This window comes from Hyaena hyaena, unplaced genomic scaffold (genome assembly GCF_003009895.1).
Source record: "Hyaena hyaena isolate Hyena2069 unplaced genomic scaffold, ASM300989v1 scaffold_426, whole genome shotgun sequence".
NCBI lineage: Eukaryota > Metazoa > Chordata > Mammalia > Carnivora > Hyaenidae > Hyaena > Hyaena hyaena.
Window position 1 is genome coordinate 370,349 of NW_024081061.1, and position 17,296 is coordinate 387,644.

General features: G+C 52.0%; 2 protein-coding genes across 3 annotated transcripts; both read right to left on the bottom strand.

The window, feature by feature from the left end:
- Positions 1 to 1,461: 1,461 nt before the first annotated feature.
- On the bottom strand, positions 1,462 to 4,527 carry PROB1 (proline rich basic protein 1). The gene has a single exon (XM_039252720.1). It carries the CDS (start codon positions 4,525 to 4,527, stop codon positions 1,462 to 1,464), a length of 3,066 nt encoding a protein of 1,021 aa, XP_039108651.1.
- A 1,944-nt stretch (positions 4,528 to 6,471) lies between these two features.
- On the bottom strand, positions 6,472 to 11,660 carry SPATA24 (spermatogenesis associated 24). 2 transcript variants are annotated; one of them, XM_039252706.1, is made up of 6 exons: positions 11,495 to 11,659; positions 10,251 to 10,316; positions 9,904 to 10,034; positions 9,747 to 9,817; positions 6,742 to 6,844; positions 6,472 to 6,634 (listed from the first exon to the last, which is right to left on the bottom strand). In XM_039252706.1, the coding sequence occupies exons 1-6, from the start codon at positions 11,609 to 11,611 to the stop codon at positions 6,505 to 6,507; spliced, it is 618 nt and encodes a 205-aa protein (XP_039108637.1). In that variant the 5' UTR covers positions 11,612 to 11,659; the 3' UTR covers positions 6,472 to 6,504. The 2 variants fall into 2 exon arrangements, with proteins under 2 accessions (XP_039108637.1, XP_039108638.1); XM_039252707.1 differs by lacking the exon at positions 10,251 to 10,316 and having other exon boundaries at positions 11,495 to 11,660.
- Between the last annotated feature and the right edge of the window lie 5,636 nt (positions 11,661 to 17,296).

The window sequence follows — 17,296 nt, forward strand, 5'->3', positions numbered from 1 at the left end:
TGCACACCAGGATGAGGTGAGGCGACCAAGAGAGGCCCAGGGCCCTCCATGCCATTAGAACCAGCATCTCTGGCCATGAGAAGATGTTCAGATTATTCTAACTCAGTTCTCCTGGTCAGCTTCCAGTCCAAGGCAGAAAGGCAGGCAGGCAGACTTCAAGGGACCCAGACCCCCCAGAGGCCTGGAACTTAAGTAAGGCATCAATCTCCATCCCTAACAACTGCTTCTAATGGGAACTCTTCTTCCACAAACTCATCACATCACTTATCAGTTAAACAAGCTTCCGCCAATTCAAGCTCAGAACTACACACAGACCCCCACGCAAAGTACCTCCTACCCCATTCATCTCTCTCAGGCCTCCTTAGAGGCTCCTACAATCTCAGGGCAATTAGAACACAGGCCCTTCCTTGCTGTGCTCAGCCTGCAGAGCCGCCCCCTCTCTGGGCATGGTTGCCATGACTGTTACTGAGGCAGTTGAACCAGCTGAGGCTTTAGGTCTCTGTCCCTGCCCTCATCCCAACCCCAGGGGCATCCCTTTTACTGCCAGCCCTAACTCATCCTCCATTACCCCCAGAACCCAGAATGATCAAGAGGCTCAACCATTCTCTGTGCTCGTAAGTCCTTCCTGATGATTCACTTCATCTGCTTCCCACCCTGGGTGGGGATGGCATAAGCCCTCCACTCCTGGCCCTAGGATGAGCCAGCTCAGTTCTGAGGGCTTAGAGAAGCCAAGTCAGATGCTGAGGTTGAGGGGAGAATGAGAGGTGGGGCTTCCAGCTGGCAGGCTGGCTACAGCTGCCTCTCCACCCACCCCCCATCCCCAGGCTGACTGTCCATAACCATAAGCGCTTCCATATTACTTCCCTGCTCCACCTCCACCTGCTGTCTCCATAGCTCCCCTTCTCAGACCCTGCCTGGCCCAGGGGCTGCACTAGCCACTTGCCCACAAAGCCTCCCAGGGCAAGGCTCACATCCTCTTTCAAAGAATAATAGAGTTGCTAGCCAGGGTCTTCCTTCCATCCCATCAATGCTCACTAGCCTGTTCCACCTCAGCTGGGTCCACCATTCAGGGAGGGACAGACCGCACTTAACTCTGGGAGCAACCCAGTCCTCTGCTGTTCCTGTTTCCTGTTACCCCTAGCGAACCCCAACAGAACCTCGAGTTAGCTCCTGGAGACAACTCTTGAGACCCCTCACTTTTACACACACACAAACACACCACACTCTGGGAATGCTTGGGAAAGGAGTATACAATTTTGTTGGAGAGGAAGTTAGGCAGCCACTTTCTGAGTTCCAGCTCCATCAGTCCCCAAGTCTCAGATACATTCTCTGAAGGTAACTTCTGGTCTGAAGAGTGCATAGGATGAATAAAAGAAAGAGATGACAGAAGGAAAGAAGGGCAGGGGACTGGATGCCAGAACAAGGCTCCCTACAGGCCCCAACACCATGGGGGATCAGGCCTCACACTGGGAACAAGGACCCCTTGCCGGGCTGGGCTGAACCTGAGCTGTTGGGTGGAGCACAGAGGAGCAGAGGGGGTGCGGGGCTGGGGGTTCCACTCACTGGCAGGTAGTACATCCCGTCCAGGTGCCCTGCCTCAGAGGCCCAGGGTAGCTGGGGGCCGCTGAAAGCCGGCGGGCCCGGGGATGGCGGCATCGAGAGGCTGGAGATAGGCCCATAGGCGGGCGGGTAGAGGCCGGAGCCCAGTGCCAGCGGGGTGTAGACGCGGCGGGGTGGCCCCGGGGGCGATGGCGGCAGCAGCACCTCTACGTATTGCCCGCTCTCTGGGTCGAAAAGCAGCCGTAGCCGAGGCTGCCGTGGCGCCTCCACAAAGTAGTATCGGCCGCTCTCGGGGTCCACCAGGACCTTCCCCGGGTACGCGGTCCCAGGTGGCTTGCGCGCCCCCTGGAAGGGGCCCTCTGGGGACCGCTCCATCGGTGGCGCTGACGCAGCGCGGGGCTGGGGCGGGGCCGGTCGGCCTGTAGACGCCTGGGGCTCCCGCGGGAGAGACGACTGGGCCACAGTCGCTGTCTCAGGGGCCACACGAGGCGTCTCCAAATTGGGTGCTATCCCAGAACTCAAGCTAGGGTTCGCCTGAGGGGAGCTGGGACAGGCTGGTTTGGGTGGTTGCGGGCCGGCTGGCCCTATGGGCGACTGCTGGGGTGAGGTGCGAGCGCCTTCTAGAGGGCTGGTCCTCCCCTCGCGGTCAGGGACCAGGCGCTGGGTCTCCGCATCCCGGTTCCCTACTCCAGAACCGCGCACCAGGACTCCCCCGGTTCCCTCCGGCCGGCGGCCCAAGGCCAGTGCACCGGGCAGGCGGATCTCAGTGCGCGCGAAGGGTTTCGCCGTGCTGTTCTCTGCTCTCCGCCTCAGGACCCCGTTGGGCTGCGAAGCGTCCCGGGGAACTGTGTCGGGGGATGGCTCTGGGAGCTCGTAGGGGTGCGTCACGACTGGCAGAAAGTCCTTGAGATACACAGAAGTGTAGTGAGCTGGAGATGGGGACTCCAGCGCCTGGAACTCTGGTGTCTTGGATGAGCCGCCCTCCTCCCCGCGGGGTTCCGTCGGAGGCGCAGGCAGCCTGGAACCTGGTGTTCCCGCCGGAAAGCTTGGCGCGTACGTGGTCTTCACCATCTTGCGCACGTCGCGGGGCCTCGGAATGGCCACGCGCGGTCGTCCCGAGGCTTCTTCTCCAGGGCCCGAGACTTCCCGGTGCGCATCGGCATCCAGGGAGCCCACGAGGCGACTGAGGGGCAGTTCGGGTGCAGCCACTTCTGACGACGGCTGACTGCCTTGGAAGGCAAGATTCTGCATCTTCCGCGTGGGCCGACTCTGTGCCTCTGTGAGCTCGGGAGTCCTGGGTACGGACGGTCTAGGCAGCGCCAGCTCCTCTTGTCCTATCCCATTTAGAGCTTCTGACGTGGATACTGTCGAAGAGCCCTGCAATGTGGGATCCCACGTCTCTTGGGGAGATGGGTTCCATGTCCCATTAGTACGTTCTGGAGCCTCCAGTGAAGACAAGGCCGGCGGGGACGGGCTCCTACTGCCCTCCGATGTATTCCCAACTGCCGCTTTCGGAACCTCCCATAGGTTAGGAGCTTCGGGGGATGGGCTTCTTGTCCTGACAACATCCTGATTCCACTGAAAACGGGTCGGTGGGGAAGGACTTCTTCTGCTGACAGTTTCTTCGATAGCAGGATCCTGATTTCCCCAGGCAGAGGATCCCTCGGGGAACAACGGGCTACTTACTCTCCGAATAGCTCGATTCCACGTGGGCAGATTCTGGGGGGACGGGCAGTGAGGACCCCGTACGGTCCCATTTGGAGCCTGCCACAGCGGGGACGAGCTCCTAGGCTGCCCAGCCTTATTCGGAACCTCCCGGGGGTCCCTAGACTCAAAAGGCGGAGATGGTGCCTTCAGGATGGTTCGATCCAGAGTCTCTCGCGGGAACCGAGTCTTGAGTTCCTGATTGTGCGCCTCCTGAATCTTCTCCCCTGACTGCAGGAAGATACTGGAACTAACCGGACCCAGCGGCTCAGTCCCCGGCGCGGGTTTATCACGCCGAATCGCACGCTCTCTGAGGCTAGGCCACGGCCGTGGTGCCCTGGCGGGGGCTGAACTGTTGTGCACGCGGGGTGGCCGAGACCTGGCCTCCTCTAGGACCTTTCGGGTACTGCGCGCCGTTTCCCGGGTCGCACACTCTGGCCGCCCCGTGGGCCCGAAGGTGGCGCTGCTCCGAGCAGGGGCCGCAGGGCTTAGTTTTCTGGCCAGTGCTGTCTGCACTAGGCCCGCGGCTTCCTGCAGGCGGCCCAGCGACTCGTCCAGGGAGCCAGTGCGCAGAAGCAGTCGGGGGCGCGGCGCGCCCGCCTCCCGCGTGGGACTCCGGGGTCGGGGGCGCAGCTCTATCTGACGCTTGGGCACAGTCCGGGGCCTGGAGGGCTCGGCATGCTCCTCCAGCGCCACCTCCACACACTCGAACTGCGCTGGGGTCCCAGGACTTGGCCCGCGGGGCCGCAGCTCCAGGTAAGTGGCCCAGCGGGAGCCACCGTCGGGGGCCTGGGGCGTCGGTGTTGCGGGAGCAGGAGTCGCAGTCCCGGGCGGAGAGAGGCTGCGGAAAGCTCGAGCGGTGAGCTCTTGCACCTCGCTATCCGCCGCGTCAGAGCGGCTGAACAGGGCCCCGGCGCCGAAGATGACTTCCATCTCCCCCGACGGCAACATGCGCAGCTGGGGCTGGGGTGACCGCGGGCCGGAGCCCGAGCCTCGCGGGAAACCCGAGCCGGTCTCGAGCTGCTGGCGGCTATTCTGGGCGCTGACGGACAGGCGAGGCTGCGCGCCCGCCCCCAGCGCAGGGGCCACCCCGGGCCAATTCGTCCGGCACTCCGCGTCCGGCCCAAGGTCCAGGGGCTCTGGAGAACCCGGAGCCGTGTGGTAGGAGCCTGACGAACCGGAGGAGTCCTGGCGCCTGGCGGGGGCCGCAGGCAGCTGCCTTGAGAGCCCAGGCAGGGCTGCCGGTGCGAGCGCGATCAGCATGGTGGGGCTGGACGCCGCGCACTACCTCCCTCACGTTAGCCTCCGCCGGTGCCGCGGACGCCCGCACTGTCCCCGCCCCGCCCGCGGGTGTCGTGGGGGTCACCGCGCCTTAAAGTGGCCGCGTCCGCTCGCGAATCGGTGGCGTCGCCAGCAGGAGAGACTTGGGCCCTAGGCTTTACCTTTCCAGCTTTCCCTTCTGGCGCGGGCCAGAGGACTAGGGTGGCTCTCCAGGCTTTGGCTGACTTGAAGGTGAGGGGAAAGCAGGTGTGCAACTTGAAGCCAGGGGCTAGGCCCATCTCCACTCCTCACAGGCTAGGAAACAGGCTGAGCAGGGACCTGCTGACAACCTCCATGGTGGTGTGGATCAGAATGTGAGCCAGGGGGCCAGGATCAGAGTTTCAGGCCAGGCAACTCAGATATTGCGAGCAATTTCATCTTCTTAGCCCCCCCGTGTCTTTGCATCATCTGAGTGCACCCCGTCTCCCCAGCCTTATCACGTGTCCTAGCTAGATAGAATTCATAAGGGTGTACCCACCACTTTCCTTGACCCATTATAGCCCACAGTCTTTTATGGAAAGCATTGCTTGGTGGGCTCCCCTGACTCCAAAAGTTGTGCTAGGGCCTCAGGAAGGTGCTGTCCCTGGCTGGACCCATTGCTTTTCTTGGGAACATACTGGAAGGGGCTGGAGTGGACGGCTCTAATGTTCCCAGACTGCCTTGGCACCTAGAACAAACCCTAGATGCTGATGTGGGGTCTCTTAGGAAACTCTGGGGTAGCTGTGGCCCCCTGTCTAAAGACTCTCTGAGGCACAAAGAGCTCTGATCTCTTCCAGACATTTACAAAGGCCCTCACTCCAGCCCCCACAACCTCAGGACTCACCCTGGGGACAGGCATTAGTGGGGAATGCCACCACCTGTCAATATCCCTGGGACAATGACAATGGGCACCATTTACCCTTAAACATCTGGCTTCAAGTTCCTGCTATGATTCAGGCTCCAGCTGGCCTTGGAGCAAAAGCACCAGCACCCCCAGCCCCACTGTATCCATCCTCACACTGACCCAGGTTAGGCTAGACTTGACGAATCTGACTCAGCCTCCGACTGGGTTCCCTGCCTGAGTGTGTCCCCATGATCACCTAGCCATCAGAGATAGCTTATGAAAGGATCAAGCCTGCCTATCATCTAGCCCCACATATGCAACTTTAGCAAGTCCTAGACCCTTCAGAGACTTCCCTCACCTTAAAAATAGACAGCAGAGTCCTTTTCCCTTCCTTCCCTTTGTGAAGACTTGAGCTTCTGTTTGGGAGAAGTGTAAGAAGGTGCAAGTGTGAGTCACAGGTATAACATTCTTGTTACAGGATGGAAATTGATTTTCTGAATTCACTGTGGTCCTGGAACCCATAGTCTTTGATGTCTCTGGTCAGGACTTTACTCACACATACACACAGCCCTTCCAGCTCTGTAGCCAAGTTGGGAGAGTTAAATTTACCAAGGCACTGGGACTGGGGTGGGGTGTTTACAGGTAACCAGGGGTAACCAGAGCTGTTTACATAGGGAGGGATTAAATACCAAGAGTAGGAAGGACAGTGCCTATTAGACAACAAAGTAGTCCTCCTCTAGGCTACACCCCCACGCTTTCCCTCCCCCTACTATCCAAGGGTGGGAGGGAAGTGGCCTGGGGCTGGAGACATGAGCAGCATCCTTTTCTGAGCCAAGGAAGAGCCTGGAAGGTGGCGGTCCAAGGCCTGTCCCCCACCCAGTCCCTGATAACTTGATTCTCCCTCTCTCATGAAGGCCCAGGAGGCAGGCAAAGAGAAAAGAGTACCTTCTGCCTCTTCCCTGGGAGTAAGGGCACTGGTAAGGCCTGACGTAGGGGCAGAAACCCACAGGGATAGAAAGGGTAGGGACGGGGACCCCCACAGCAGAGAAGGCAGAGGTCGGGTATTACACCTACAGAACAGGAAGGCGACGACCATTTTATTTTTCCCTGGGACGCTGGTGGCTCCGGGCCTGACGCGTCCCCGAGGCTTTCTTATGCTTCTGGTCCAGCACTTGGGCCATGTAGTTCTCCTGCTGCTTCTGGATCCGGTAGTCAGACATGTGATTCCTGCAATGGAGCAGGCTGGGCATGGACTGGGGACAGTCTAGGGTAGGGGCCAGAGAGCTGGCTCCCCACTTCCATCAACAACCCCCAGACTGGCCCAGACCCCTCACCTGAAGATCTGTTTCTGCTGGCTGATAACTTGCTGCAACTCCTTAATCTCATTCTCTTTCCCATTAAGTATATCTTCTTGCTTTATAATGTGAGACTCAATTTCTGTGGGGGAGAGAGGCAGGGAGGAGGCGTGGTTCCCATCCAAAGGGCTCCTTCCTGAGATAAGGCATTTATTCCCTTATGGGTCTTCTCAGAACTTGGTTCTCCCCACCCAAGGGGTTCTCCACAAGTAGCTGTTAACACCTTGGTAGGAATGAGTTTATTATGGAGTTTGACAGGATGGTGGCTGAGCGGCACAATGTCTGCTGCGTGTGTCAGTGATTTCACAACTCTATTCTGGACCAGGTGACTCACATGAAGGCATGAAAAGGCCTCTACAGAGAAATGGACAGTGCTGCCCAAAGGCACCAGGATGAATGGCTCATGCCCCTAACTCCTGCTGATCTTTACAGATAGCATCACCTTGGCAAGACCCTTCCTGGTCTAAAGTACAACCTCTCCCAATAGTTCCTATCCCCTTTTCTTACTTTCTTCTTAGCACTTATAGCTAATATACCACAGATTTTACTCACTTTTCTTCTCTACTAGGATTTACATCAATGAAATCCATAAGGATAAGGCTTATTTAAATTTACTGCTTTAATCCTAAGGCCTAAAATCGTACCTGGCACATAGGAGGTACACAATAAATTCATTTGTGGAATGAATGAACAGGATATCCTCTGGGGGTTTAGGACTTAGAAACATCACTTAGTTTAGTCATCTCAATCCAACCAGACCTACTGAGGGCCAGCTGGAGGCCCAGCCATGTGCTAGGGCTTTAGGAGAGAAGACAAGGTCCCTGCCCTCAAGGAGGCAGCTCCTGAAACAGAATTAAGACTCAGGAACTGATCAGAGAACAGAAGGTGATGTGTTTCAACAGTGTTAATACTGATGAGACAGTATTGCCACTTTGGGCAACTTGCCTCCTTTTCTAGACCCTTTTCCTCATCTGTAATATGGCGACAGGGACAGCAGAGGGGCGTGAGGAGGGCCCAGGAAGATGGTGGTGACAAAGCTTACCCCAAATTAAGGGCTCATTAGATGCAAGGATGATTTTAGTGCCTTGCATCGAAACTGAAAGAGTTTGTAGGGATGGGGGGGGCGGTGCTTCATCTATATAAACTGTCCCTTAGGGAGTCCTGGAAAATTCTGATCCCCCTAGGAAGAAAATCCCGCTGCCTTTAAAGATCGGACAAACATTAACTAGAACAGAAGCTCTAAAAAATGTAGAAATACTGAAGTATTTAAGGTTTCAAAAGAGAAGATTTGGTAAAGTTAAGGGACAGCATAGAAAAGAGGAGATGAAGACAGAGGAGAAGGAAGAGAATGAAAATGAGCTCACTGGGTCATAGGACCAGGCCTATTGAACCTTCTTCCCCAGGTCATGCAGATTGATTGATTGTGAAGTTCTTTTGGGAAAAGGTATCAGAAATTTATGTGACTCTTTTAAAATAAATTAGAGATAAATTTAAAATAAAGAGCACCCACTGAGAGAACGGTTAGAAAATCCCTTTGAGAAAAATAAGAAGCTATGTAAGTATAAAAAACAAACTAAAACCACATAGAGGGAGGTTAGGGGGCGGGGAGGGTACAGGCCAGGGGAAGGCTCAAGTCATGAGATTTGCTCAGGTGAGGGCTTGTGTCCCACTGGAGGGGTATGTGACATTCTGTGGGGAGGCAGCCAGGGTCCATCCCCATCACATACACACACACACACCCCTTCCACAAACAGATGCAGAACACCATGGCCTTGGCTGGTCTCTAAGAAATGCTCTAGTATCACCAGAAAAGAACTCTAGGTTTCTTTTAGGGAAGTATGGGGACAGGCAGAGAGAAAGGAAGGACTGGAGTCTGGTAGCCTAGGGTATGGAGGCAGTGACTGCCCCAGGAGTCCCTACTGAGAGCCCTTGGTCAAACAGCCACGAGGCCTGTCAGCCCACCTAGTAAGATCAAGATATCAGCATGGTGGCATCTTACTAGTGAGAGTACTCACCAAGGGAGAGAGAGGGCTGGATTGATAGGGATAGGGTGCCCAAGACTTCAGGTGGCAGCCCATCAGGAGGGACCCTGAATCTCTTTTGGAGTTGGGCTCTGATCTCTGGCCTACTCAAAATCTGCTGCAATGTTTGAAGCAGATGTTGCATGTGGAATTCAGATCTGTTCCGTAAACTAGGTAAGGGGAATTTAGTGTTCTGGGAAACTGAAAGGGGTTCCGGAGATCTAGGGACACTGGGTGGCTGACAGAAAGTGCCCCACAGCTCATGGCACTGACTGAGCCAACAAAGGGCCACATACATCTGCAAAGAGCAGAGATGAAAACTAATGGCCTACGGACATATTATACTTGGCCTGTACAATAGTTTTAAAATTTCTAATTTTAAATTAGAAAATTTTAAATTGGTAATCTTCAGTTACCAATACTAAAAAGTCAGAAAAGTTTCCATTAAAAACTGGCTTCCAGTTTCTTTTTTAAGGATCTGACAATACTGGGGCCCCCTTTCCCACAGCAGAGGCACTAAGCCCTTGAGAGGGGGCACGGCTCTTTCCGTCACCACAGTCCCCACTCCTCCCTACTGAGTCTCTCTGCGTCAGCTCCCAGATAGGACTGTGCTTGACCTGTTGTTCCTCTTGTAATAGTTATGAGTAAAGTACACTATTTCTAATACCCATCATAAGTGGGAAAACAAAAGGTGGACTAAGAAGGTCGTGTGTTTCAAGAAAAATGGGAGCAAGCCCGTTTCTTTATGGCCATGAAGAATATTGTACACCAACTGCTTCCCTTATTTCCGTGGCCTGCCTGGTCCCTGAAGGCCTTTGCGATGGTGTGGCCCGCCTGGGCCTCCTGGTGTCCTCAGCCGGGGGTAGAAGTTGGGGTGAAACCCTGCCCTGGACACAGGCACTGGGCTGTTAGGGAAGAGCCCATGTATGTAAGCGTGGGGGGGAGCACGGGCCTCCCGCCTACCATTGCACTTGGTGATGAGCTGGTCCTTCTTACTGGATTCCTGCAGGGCTCTGCTCTTGACACTAGACAGCCTGGGTGGAGTAGATAAGAGAGGTTGGGAAGGCTGACAGGCAGACTGGATCCCCAACCCTTCACTCCCCTACCAAGGTCCACTCACGCCTTTTCAAAAGCCAGCTTCTCTTTCTCCAGCTGTTTAGATAGTACCTCTACCTCTCCAAGGGCAAACTGCAACTTCTCCTCTTCCTTGGCCAGGAGGACCTTGGTCTTGGCATGGGCAGCTTTCTCTTCCTGTAGGAGCAGAAGCACCTCATTACCCCCAAGCCACCCTAGGTCTCCTAGGTTCCCTTAACCAGCTCCATTTCTCAGACGGGCACAGAGAAGCCAGGGCACAGGAAGATTCTGTCCTCACTACTGGGGCTGAAGGCTGTGAGACGCCAATAATAAATGTGTCCATCGACAGGGAAATCCCAGGAAATGGGGGAAGATCAGGAGGCCAATACTTACCACCAGCTTCTTCTCTACTGCCTGGAACTCTTCTTTACTGACAAAATTTTCATCCTGGAGAACCATCTGCAACAGAGCCTGGCTCAGGGAGGGCCTGGGGCTGGAGTGGAAGGGCTACTCTCTAGGGACCAGGACCAAGGTTAGACAATGGGATGATATCCAGGGCACCTAGGAGGAAACTTAAGTCTGAACAGGGAGAATTTGGTTCCATAAGGTTCACAGAGACTCAGCTCTAGGTCCTTCCCTCAAGGAGCAACCAGTTTGATTTAAGATATAGCCCATGGCCAGTACTTCCAACACGGTGTGTGCTATGATGGAGAAGCACAAAAGGCTGTGGTGCCCAGAGGAGGCCCCTGGCCTAGGGAAGGGTCAGACCTGTTTCTGGAGAAGGGGTCATCAGACATGAGCTCTGACTGCTAAACAGGGGTGGGCAGAAGAGGGGGGTGGAACAGAAAAGTGTTCCAGATGGTGAGAACATACATGCAAAGGTCAGCTGCAAAGAAAAGCTGGGTACCCTCAGGGATTGCAGGGAATTGAGTGCCTGGAGCTGCATACACCCATTAGAGTGAGAAATAGATGTTAAGTCAGTTTTGTTTCTGAAATGGAGATATCTCTCAGCTCTCTTATCAAGATAGAAAATAAAAACAGAAAAACTTTTTTTTTTGAACTTCAGCTGGCTAGGATTTTACCATGCCTGTCCGGGTGGCTCCAATGCTTTGAACTCATAAACTAGGGTTTGACTGAGAAGGCAAAAACAAAGGTACATAAAGGGGTCGCAGGCCCTTGAGTTAACATGTGCAAGGGTCAAGCCTGTGCTTGCTGCACTCAAAATGGCGCTGCATTAGACACTGGGGAGGGGATGTCCACAATAGAAAACACATTATATTTTCAATACCTGCATCTAAGAACCCCTGGGAAGCCAATGAAGTCATCTCCAATTAGAAATGGGGAAATTGAGACTCAGTGAATACAGGGGGATATATCTACCACGCCTTACACCACCAGACAGAGAGCAGAAAACAACTTAATTTTGATTTAAATTCCTTGGAAAATAATCATGAAGACCTTGCTTGCCCCTTTTTGGTTCCATCCCTACCAGCCAGAACATATCCGGGTCCCGCCTCCTCCGGATGACGCCATTGGCTACGTGCTATAAGCTCGCCTTTGGTGTCGGGACAGGGTCTACCCCGCCCCCTCCATTTAGGTGTCTAGTCCGGCCCTCCCCCAGTCTTGCGGCTACATACCACATTCCTCAGCTGGTGAATCAGTTCCTCCTGAGATTCGATCACGTCCCGCAGTTGATCGAAAGCGAGACACACTGATCCTGACCCCCACTGCGACCACCCGAGGGGCGTCGCCATCTTTCCCCCCCGCCAGCTCGTTGGAAATGCTAGTGTCAGGGTGCCTCACCCACCGACGTCCGCCAATGAGAATGCGACGCCATAGAGCACCGTGGCAACCGGGGGCGGGGACTTTCTTTGTTAGTAGGGATGGGGTCCGCCTCTTAAAGGAGCCGCTCTCTTAAAAGAGCAGCCTGAGGTGGAGGAACCTCTAACAACCAGTAAGGATTTAACTTTATAGTTTATTTGCACACCTGTGTTTATTTGCACATCTTGTGTTCGTGAAGAGGAGCAGGCGGGGCCCGGCTTAGTAAACAGACCTCACTCAGACAAGGGACCTCAGCCTTATCCCAAGGCCTGTTAAACTGCAAGAGCTGTGAAGCAAGAGCCAGTTAAGGCAACCCCTACGTTTTTAACCTAACAAGCCTCTTTCTCCCACCCTAATTTCTAGATTTTACCCAGAGTATGAGATTCCAGTCTCCTGTGATTTCTTTTCCGAGTATGAATGCACTTAGTATTTAGGCGATCTGTATTTAGGTAGCGCAGACCAGAAAAGGAGAGTGGCCTCACCCAAGATAAGAGTCCTCATGGGGCGCCTGGGTGGCTTAGTCGGTTGAGCGTCCGACTTTCGCTTAGGTCATGATCTCGCGGTTCGTGGGTTCGGGCCCCGCGTCGGGCTCTGTGCTGACTGCCAGCTCGGAGCCTGGAGCCTGTTTCAGTCTGTGACTCCCTCTCTCTCTGACCCTCCCCTGCTCACGCTGTCTCTCTCTCTCTCTCTCTCTCTCCTAGAAATAAAAAAAAAAAAAAAAAAAAGAGTCCTCATATTCTGGTACCAGGTTGTTGGCAGCCACACTGGAGCCATGTGCCACCATGTCAGGGTGCTGGCGACGGCCCTGAAGAGATCAGGAGAACTGAAGAGGGCATGAACGGAGGTAGACAAGGATAAAGTGATCACACAACCCCATTGAGGATATAGGGGGATCATCACATCCCCATTGAGGGTTTTTTTCGAAACCTAAATAAGATTAAATAAGCTTAGGAAAAATCGGAGCTAATATTTACTGAGTATTCACTATTCTGTGGCATTATTATGCTTTTTCATGTGATCTTCACAATAACCTTGGGAAGTAGGTTATAATATCCTTATCCAGGTACTATGAAAATGAGTAACTTGCCAAGGTCACCTAAACTAGGAAGCCCTGGAACAGGGTTTTAACATGGGAAGTTTGATTTCAGAGTCCATGTTCTTAACCGTGATGCTCTGTTGCATTTTTGTTGAACATATTCCATACTAAAGCTATGGAATTTGATACCCCACAGGCAGGAAATGACTATATTAAGGAGTTTGGAAAAAGTGTTATCAGTGACCAGGAAAGGAAGCTGAAAATTCAGGTGGGCCACTCGGGCTGCTCCCCAAAGGTTCTTAAGGACCTATTTGGGGTTGGAATTTGTGGCCCGATAAATGTGACCATTCCTGTGGGTCTCCTGGTGGTAGCCCTTGTTTTATCTTTCCATATTTCTTGTTTTTGTTCTCACACCTTGAGAGCAAGGCCATTTTTGTTGGCCAATCTTAAAGGGCCTAGAGCAGTACCATCCAATAAAACAGAGGTGAAGGATATAGTCTATATCTGCACTGTCCAATACCGCAGCCACTAGCCACATGTAACTGTTCAGCACTTGAAATGCGGTTCATGTGACTTGAGAAATTGTTTTAAATTATTAAAAATTTTAATTAAATTTTTAATTTAAATGGCCATAGCAGCTTATGGCTACTGTGTTGGACAGCATGGGCCTAGAAGGTGCTGTGTAGGTTGTGTGCCTCAGCATAGAACCTTCTTGGAATTTTGTCTATCAAATGTGAGTGTTCACCTGAATCACCCTGGACAAAGGTGCACATTCCTTTGGGGGAGGAATACCTGGATTTTCCCTTTGGACTGTCTCTTCTTTCTTGAGTCTTTAATGAGGTGCTACTTTTTAATTTTTTAAGTTTATTTATTTTCAGAGAGAGCGCGCATGAGCAGGGGAAGGGCGGCAGGCAGCAGTTGGGAGAAGAGAATCCCAAGCAGGCACCATGTGGTCAGCACAGAGCCTGATGCAGGGCTTGAACCCACAAAACCATGAGATCATGACGTGAGCTGGAACCAAGAGTCAGATGTGTTTAACCAACCAGGTGCCTCCGTTTGATATCCCTTGCCGTTCACATTTACCCCCAGAAGCTGGAATAGGCGGCCCCTGGGGCAAAACTCTGGAGTGCAGGAGTCTCCACAAGTTCCCTGGGAGGGAAGGTTGTGAGCAAGAGAGAACCCTGGATCCAGGTGTGCCCCCTGGATACCTGCATGAACATGATGAATGTCCTCTGGTTGAGGACTGTCACAGACTCTCTGTATGTCAACAAACACACCAGGCTCCTGGCCACCCAGGGCTCAGTGAGACTCAGGATGACATGACATCACAAACAGCTCTGTGATCCTGCCCCGGAAAGTGTTGCCTTTCTGCACAAGGTTGTCATCCTGGTTGATGTTCCCATTATCTGTTGCTGTATAACTAACCGTCTAAAATTTACAGCTTAAAAAAAATCATTTTACTCAAGAATCTTCCATTTAGGTGGGGTTCAATAGTGAAAGCTCATCTCTGCTCCCTGATGTAGTATCAGATGGGATTCCTGGCAGGGAGTGGGAATGGAGACGCTAGAAATTCTGTTTCCAAGGTGGCTCATTTATATAACTGGCAAATTAGTGCTATCAGCTGAGAGCTCATTTGAGCCTGAGGACCAAGGTTCTTGTTCCTCCCCGTGGACTGTTTAGGCTTTCTTATAGCATGGTGACTAGGTTTAAGAGAAAGCATCCAAAGTGATAGGAAATGGAAGATGGCTGTGGCACCTGGGTGGCTCAGTCAGTTGAGGGTCCAACTTCGGCTCAGGTCGTGATCTCACATGTGGCTTTGAGCCCTGCGACGGGTTCTGTGCTGACAGCTTGCTCAGAGTCTGGAGCCTACTTCAGATTCTGTGTCTCCTTCTCTCTCTGCTCCTCCCCTGCTTGCTCTCTGTCTCTTTCTGTCTCTCAAAAATAAATAAATGTAAAAAAAATTTTTTTAAGGAAATGGAAGATGGTTAGTTCCTTAAGCGTTGGGCCTAAAAACCAGCACAGTGTAATTTCTGCTATATTCTATTTGTCAGGGGGCCTCAGGATTCAAATTCAAGGAGAGAGGACACATCCCACCTGCTGATAGGAGTAGTTTCAAAGAATTGTTTCAAGGTTCAGCTCAGATAAAACCAGAATGAAACTTAGTCTAACGGGGGAGACAATCATCAAAAAAATACCTACTTAAATTGTAAATTAAGTCATTGTCCAAATAAATAACACTATAGCTATGACAGGTGCTAAGAAAGAGAGGCATGGGTATTTTTTTAATGTTTACTTATATTTAAGAGAGCAAGACAGAGCACAAGTGGTAGAGGGGCAGAGAGAGAGAGAGAGAGAGAGAGAGAGAGAGAGAGAGGGAATCTGAAGCATGCTCTAGGCTCTAAGCTGTCAGCAGAGCCAGATGGTGGGGCTTCAACTCACAAACCACAAAATCATGACCTGAGTTGAAGTCCGTCACTTAACCGACTAAGTCACACAGGTGCCCCTGTATTTTCTTTTTTAAAGTAGGCTCCATGCCCAGTGTGGGGTTTGAATTGATGACCTTGTGAGTAAGAGTCATATGCTGTACCTAGGGGTGCCTCGGTGGCTCTCTCTGCGGACAGCACAGAGCCCGCTTTGGATCCTCTGTCTCCCTCTCTCTGCCCCTCCCCAGCTTGTGCTCTCTTTCTCTCAAAGATAAATAAACATTAAAAAAAAGAGTCATATGCTCTTTTAAATGAGCCAGATAGGTGCCCTGGAATGAGAGTATTTTAAAGGAGGTTTTACCTAGTCTGGGGTGTCAGGAAAGGTTTCTGTGAGGAAGTGGGATGTTTGAGCTGAAACCTATTAAGATAAACCAGGAGGCGCTTAACAAAGCAGGTATAGGCAGGTGAGTGGGAAAGGGTTTCACAAAGAGGGAACAGTATATATAAGGTCCCTGGGGCAAAAGGGATCCACAAACTGTAGTAATTAAAAGGCTTATATGGGGGCACCTGGGTGGCTCAGTCAGTTTAGCGTCTGACTCTTGACTGTGGCTCAGGTCATGATCTCATTCTCTCTCTCTCTCTCTCAAAAAAAAAAAAAAAAACACTAAAAAAAAAGGGTAGTGTAGCAGAAAAGAAAAAGATAGATGTACAGGGCAAGCAGGGTCAGTGGCCAGAAACTTGGTAGAACCTTGTTAAGCATTAGGCTACATGAAGAACTTTGATGGTTTTTTTTAAATGTTTTATTTATTTCTAGGAGAGAGAGAGAGGGAGAGAGAGAGAGACAGCATGAGCAGGGGAGGGTCAGAGAGAGAGAGGGAGTCACAGACTGAAACAGGCTCCAGGCTCTGAGCTGGCAGTCAGCACAGAGCCCGACGCGGGGCTCGAACCCACGAAGCGCGAGATCATGACCTAAGCAAAAGTCGGACGCTTAACCGACTAAGCCACCCAGGCGCCCCAAACTTTGATGGTTTTTATTCTGGGAGCAAAAGAAAGCTACGGAAATATTTTAAGCAGGAGGGCAACATGATTTATGCTCTGGGAAGATCTCTCTGGTTGCAGCAAGGTGTATAGATGGGAAGTGGCCCTGAGTAGATGCACAGAGACTACTTAAGAAGCTATTGCAGTTTTGGGGCACCTGGATGGCTCAGTCAGTAAAACCTCTGACTTCAGCTCAGGTCATGATCTCATAGTCTGTGGGCTTGAGCCCCACATCAGACTCTGTGCTCACAGCTCAGAGCCTGGAGCCTGCTTCAGATTCTGTGTCTCCTCTCTCCCCTGCTCACTCTCTGTCTCTCTCTCAAAATAAAGACATTTTTTAAAAGTTTTAAAAAAAGAAGCTATTGCAGTTTTTATCAGAAAAAGCTGCTGGTAGTTTGGGAGTCAGATGGTGTCAGAGGAGATGAAGAGAGTAGTTGGATTTAGAATGTTCTGGAGGTCAAACGGATAGGATTTAACGAAGGAGGGAATACGGGGGGAAAGGGTGCCAAGGTTGGTTGTCTACTGCTGCAAACAAACCACCACAGAATGTGATGACTTAAAACAGCAACTATATTGTCATTTGCTCATGACTCGGCAGTTTGAACAGGGCTTGGTGGGACAGCTTATTTCTGTTCTGCCCATCAGCTAACGTGGCCCCAGCAGCTCAGCTTGGATCTTCTGTCTGGGTTCTCAGTCCTTGCTGCCAGCTCACTTGTTTGGTTCTCCTCTCCTCTGCATGGTTTCTCCATGTGGTTAGCTTAGTGGTCTCAGGGTGGTTGGACTTACATGGCAGCTGGCTTCCCCTAAGTGCAAAAATGGAAGCTGCTAGTTTTGCCATGTTCTCTTGGTTAAAGATCAAAGGCCATTTCAGATTAGAAAGGGAACTACGCAAGGGCACAAATATTAGGCATGGTCCTATGGGGGGCTTCAAAATAAGTCTACCACACAGTTTCCTGGCTTTTTGACTTTTGCACTTGGATCAATGGTGGTGCTATTCATGGAAATGGAAGCATTCAGAGTGTTTGTCCATCTTCTCTTAAAAAAAGAAATCATTGCAGGGAGGCCTGAGTGGCTCAGTCGGTTAAGCGTCCAACTTGGGCTCAGGTAATGATCTCACATCC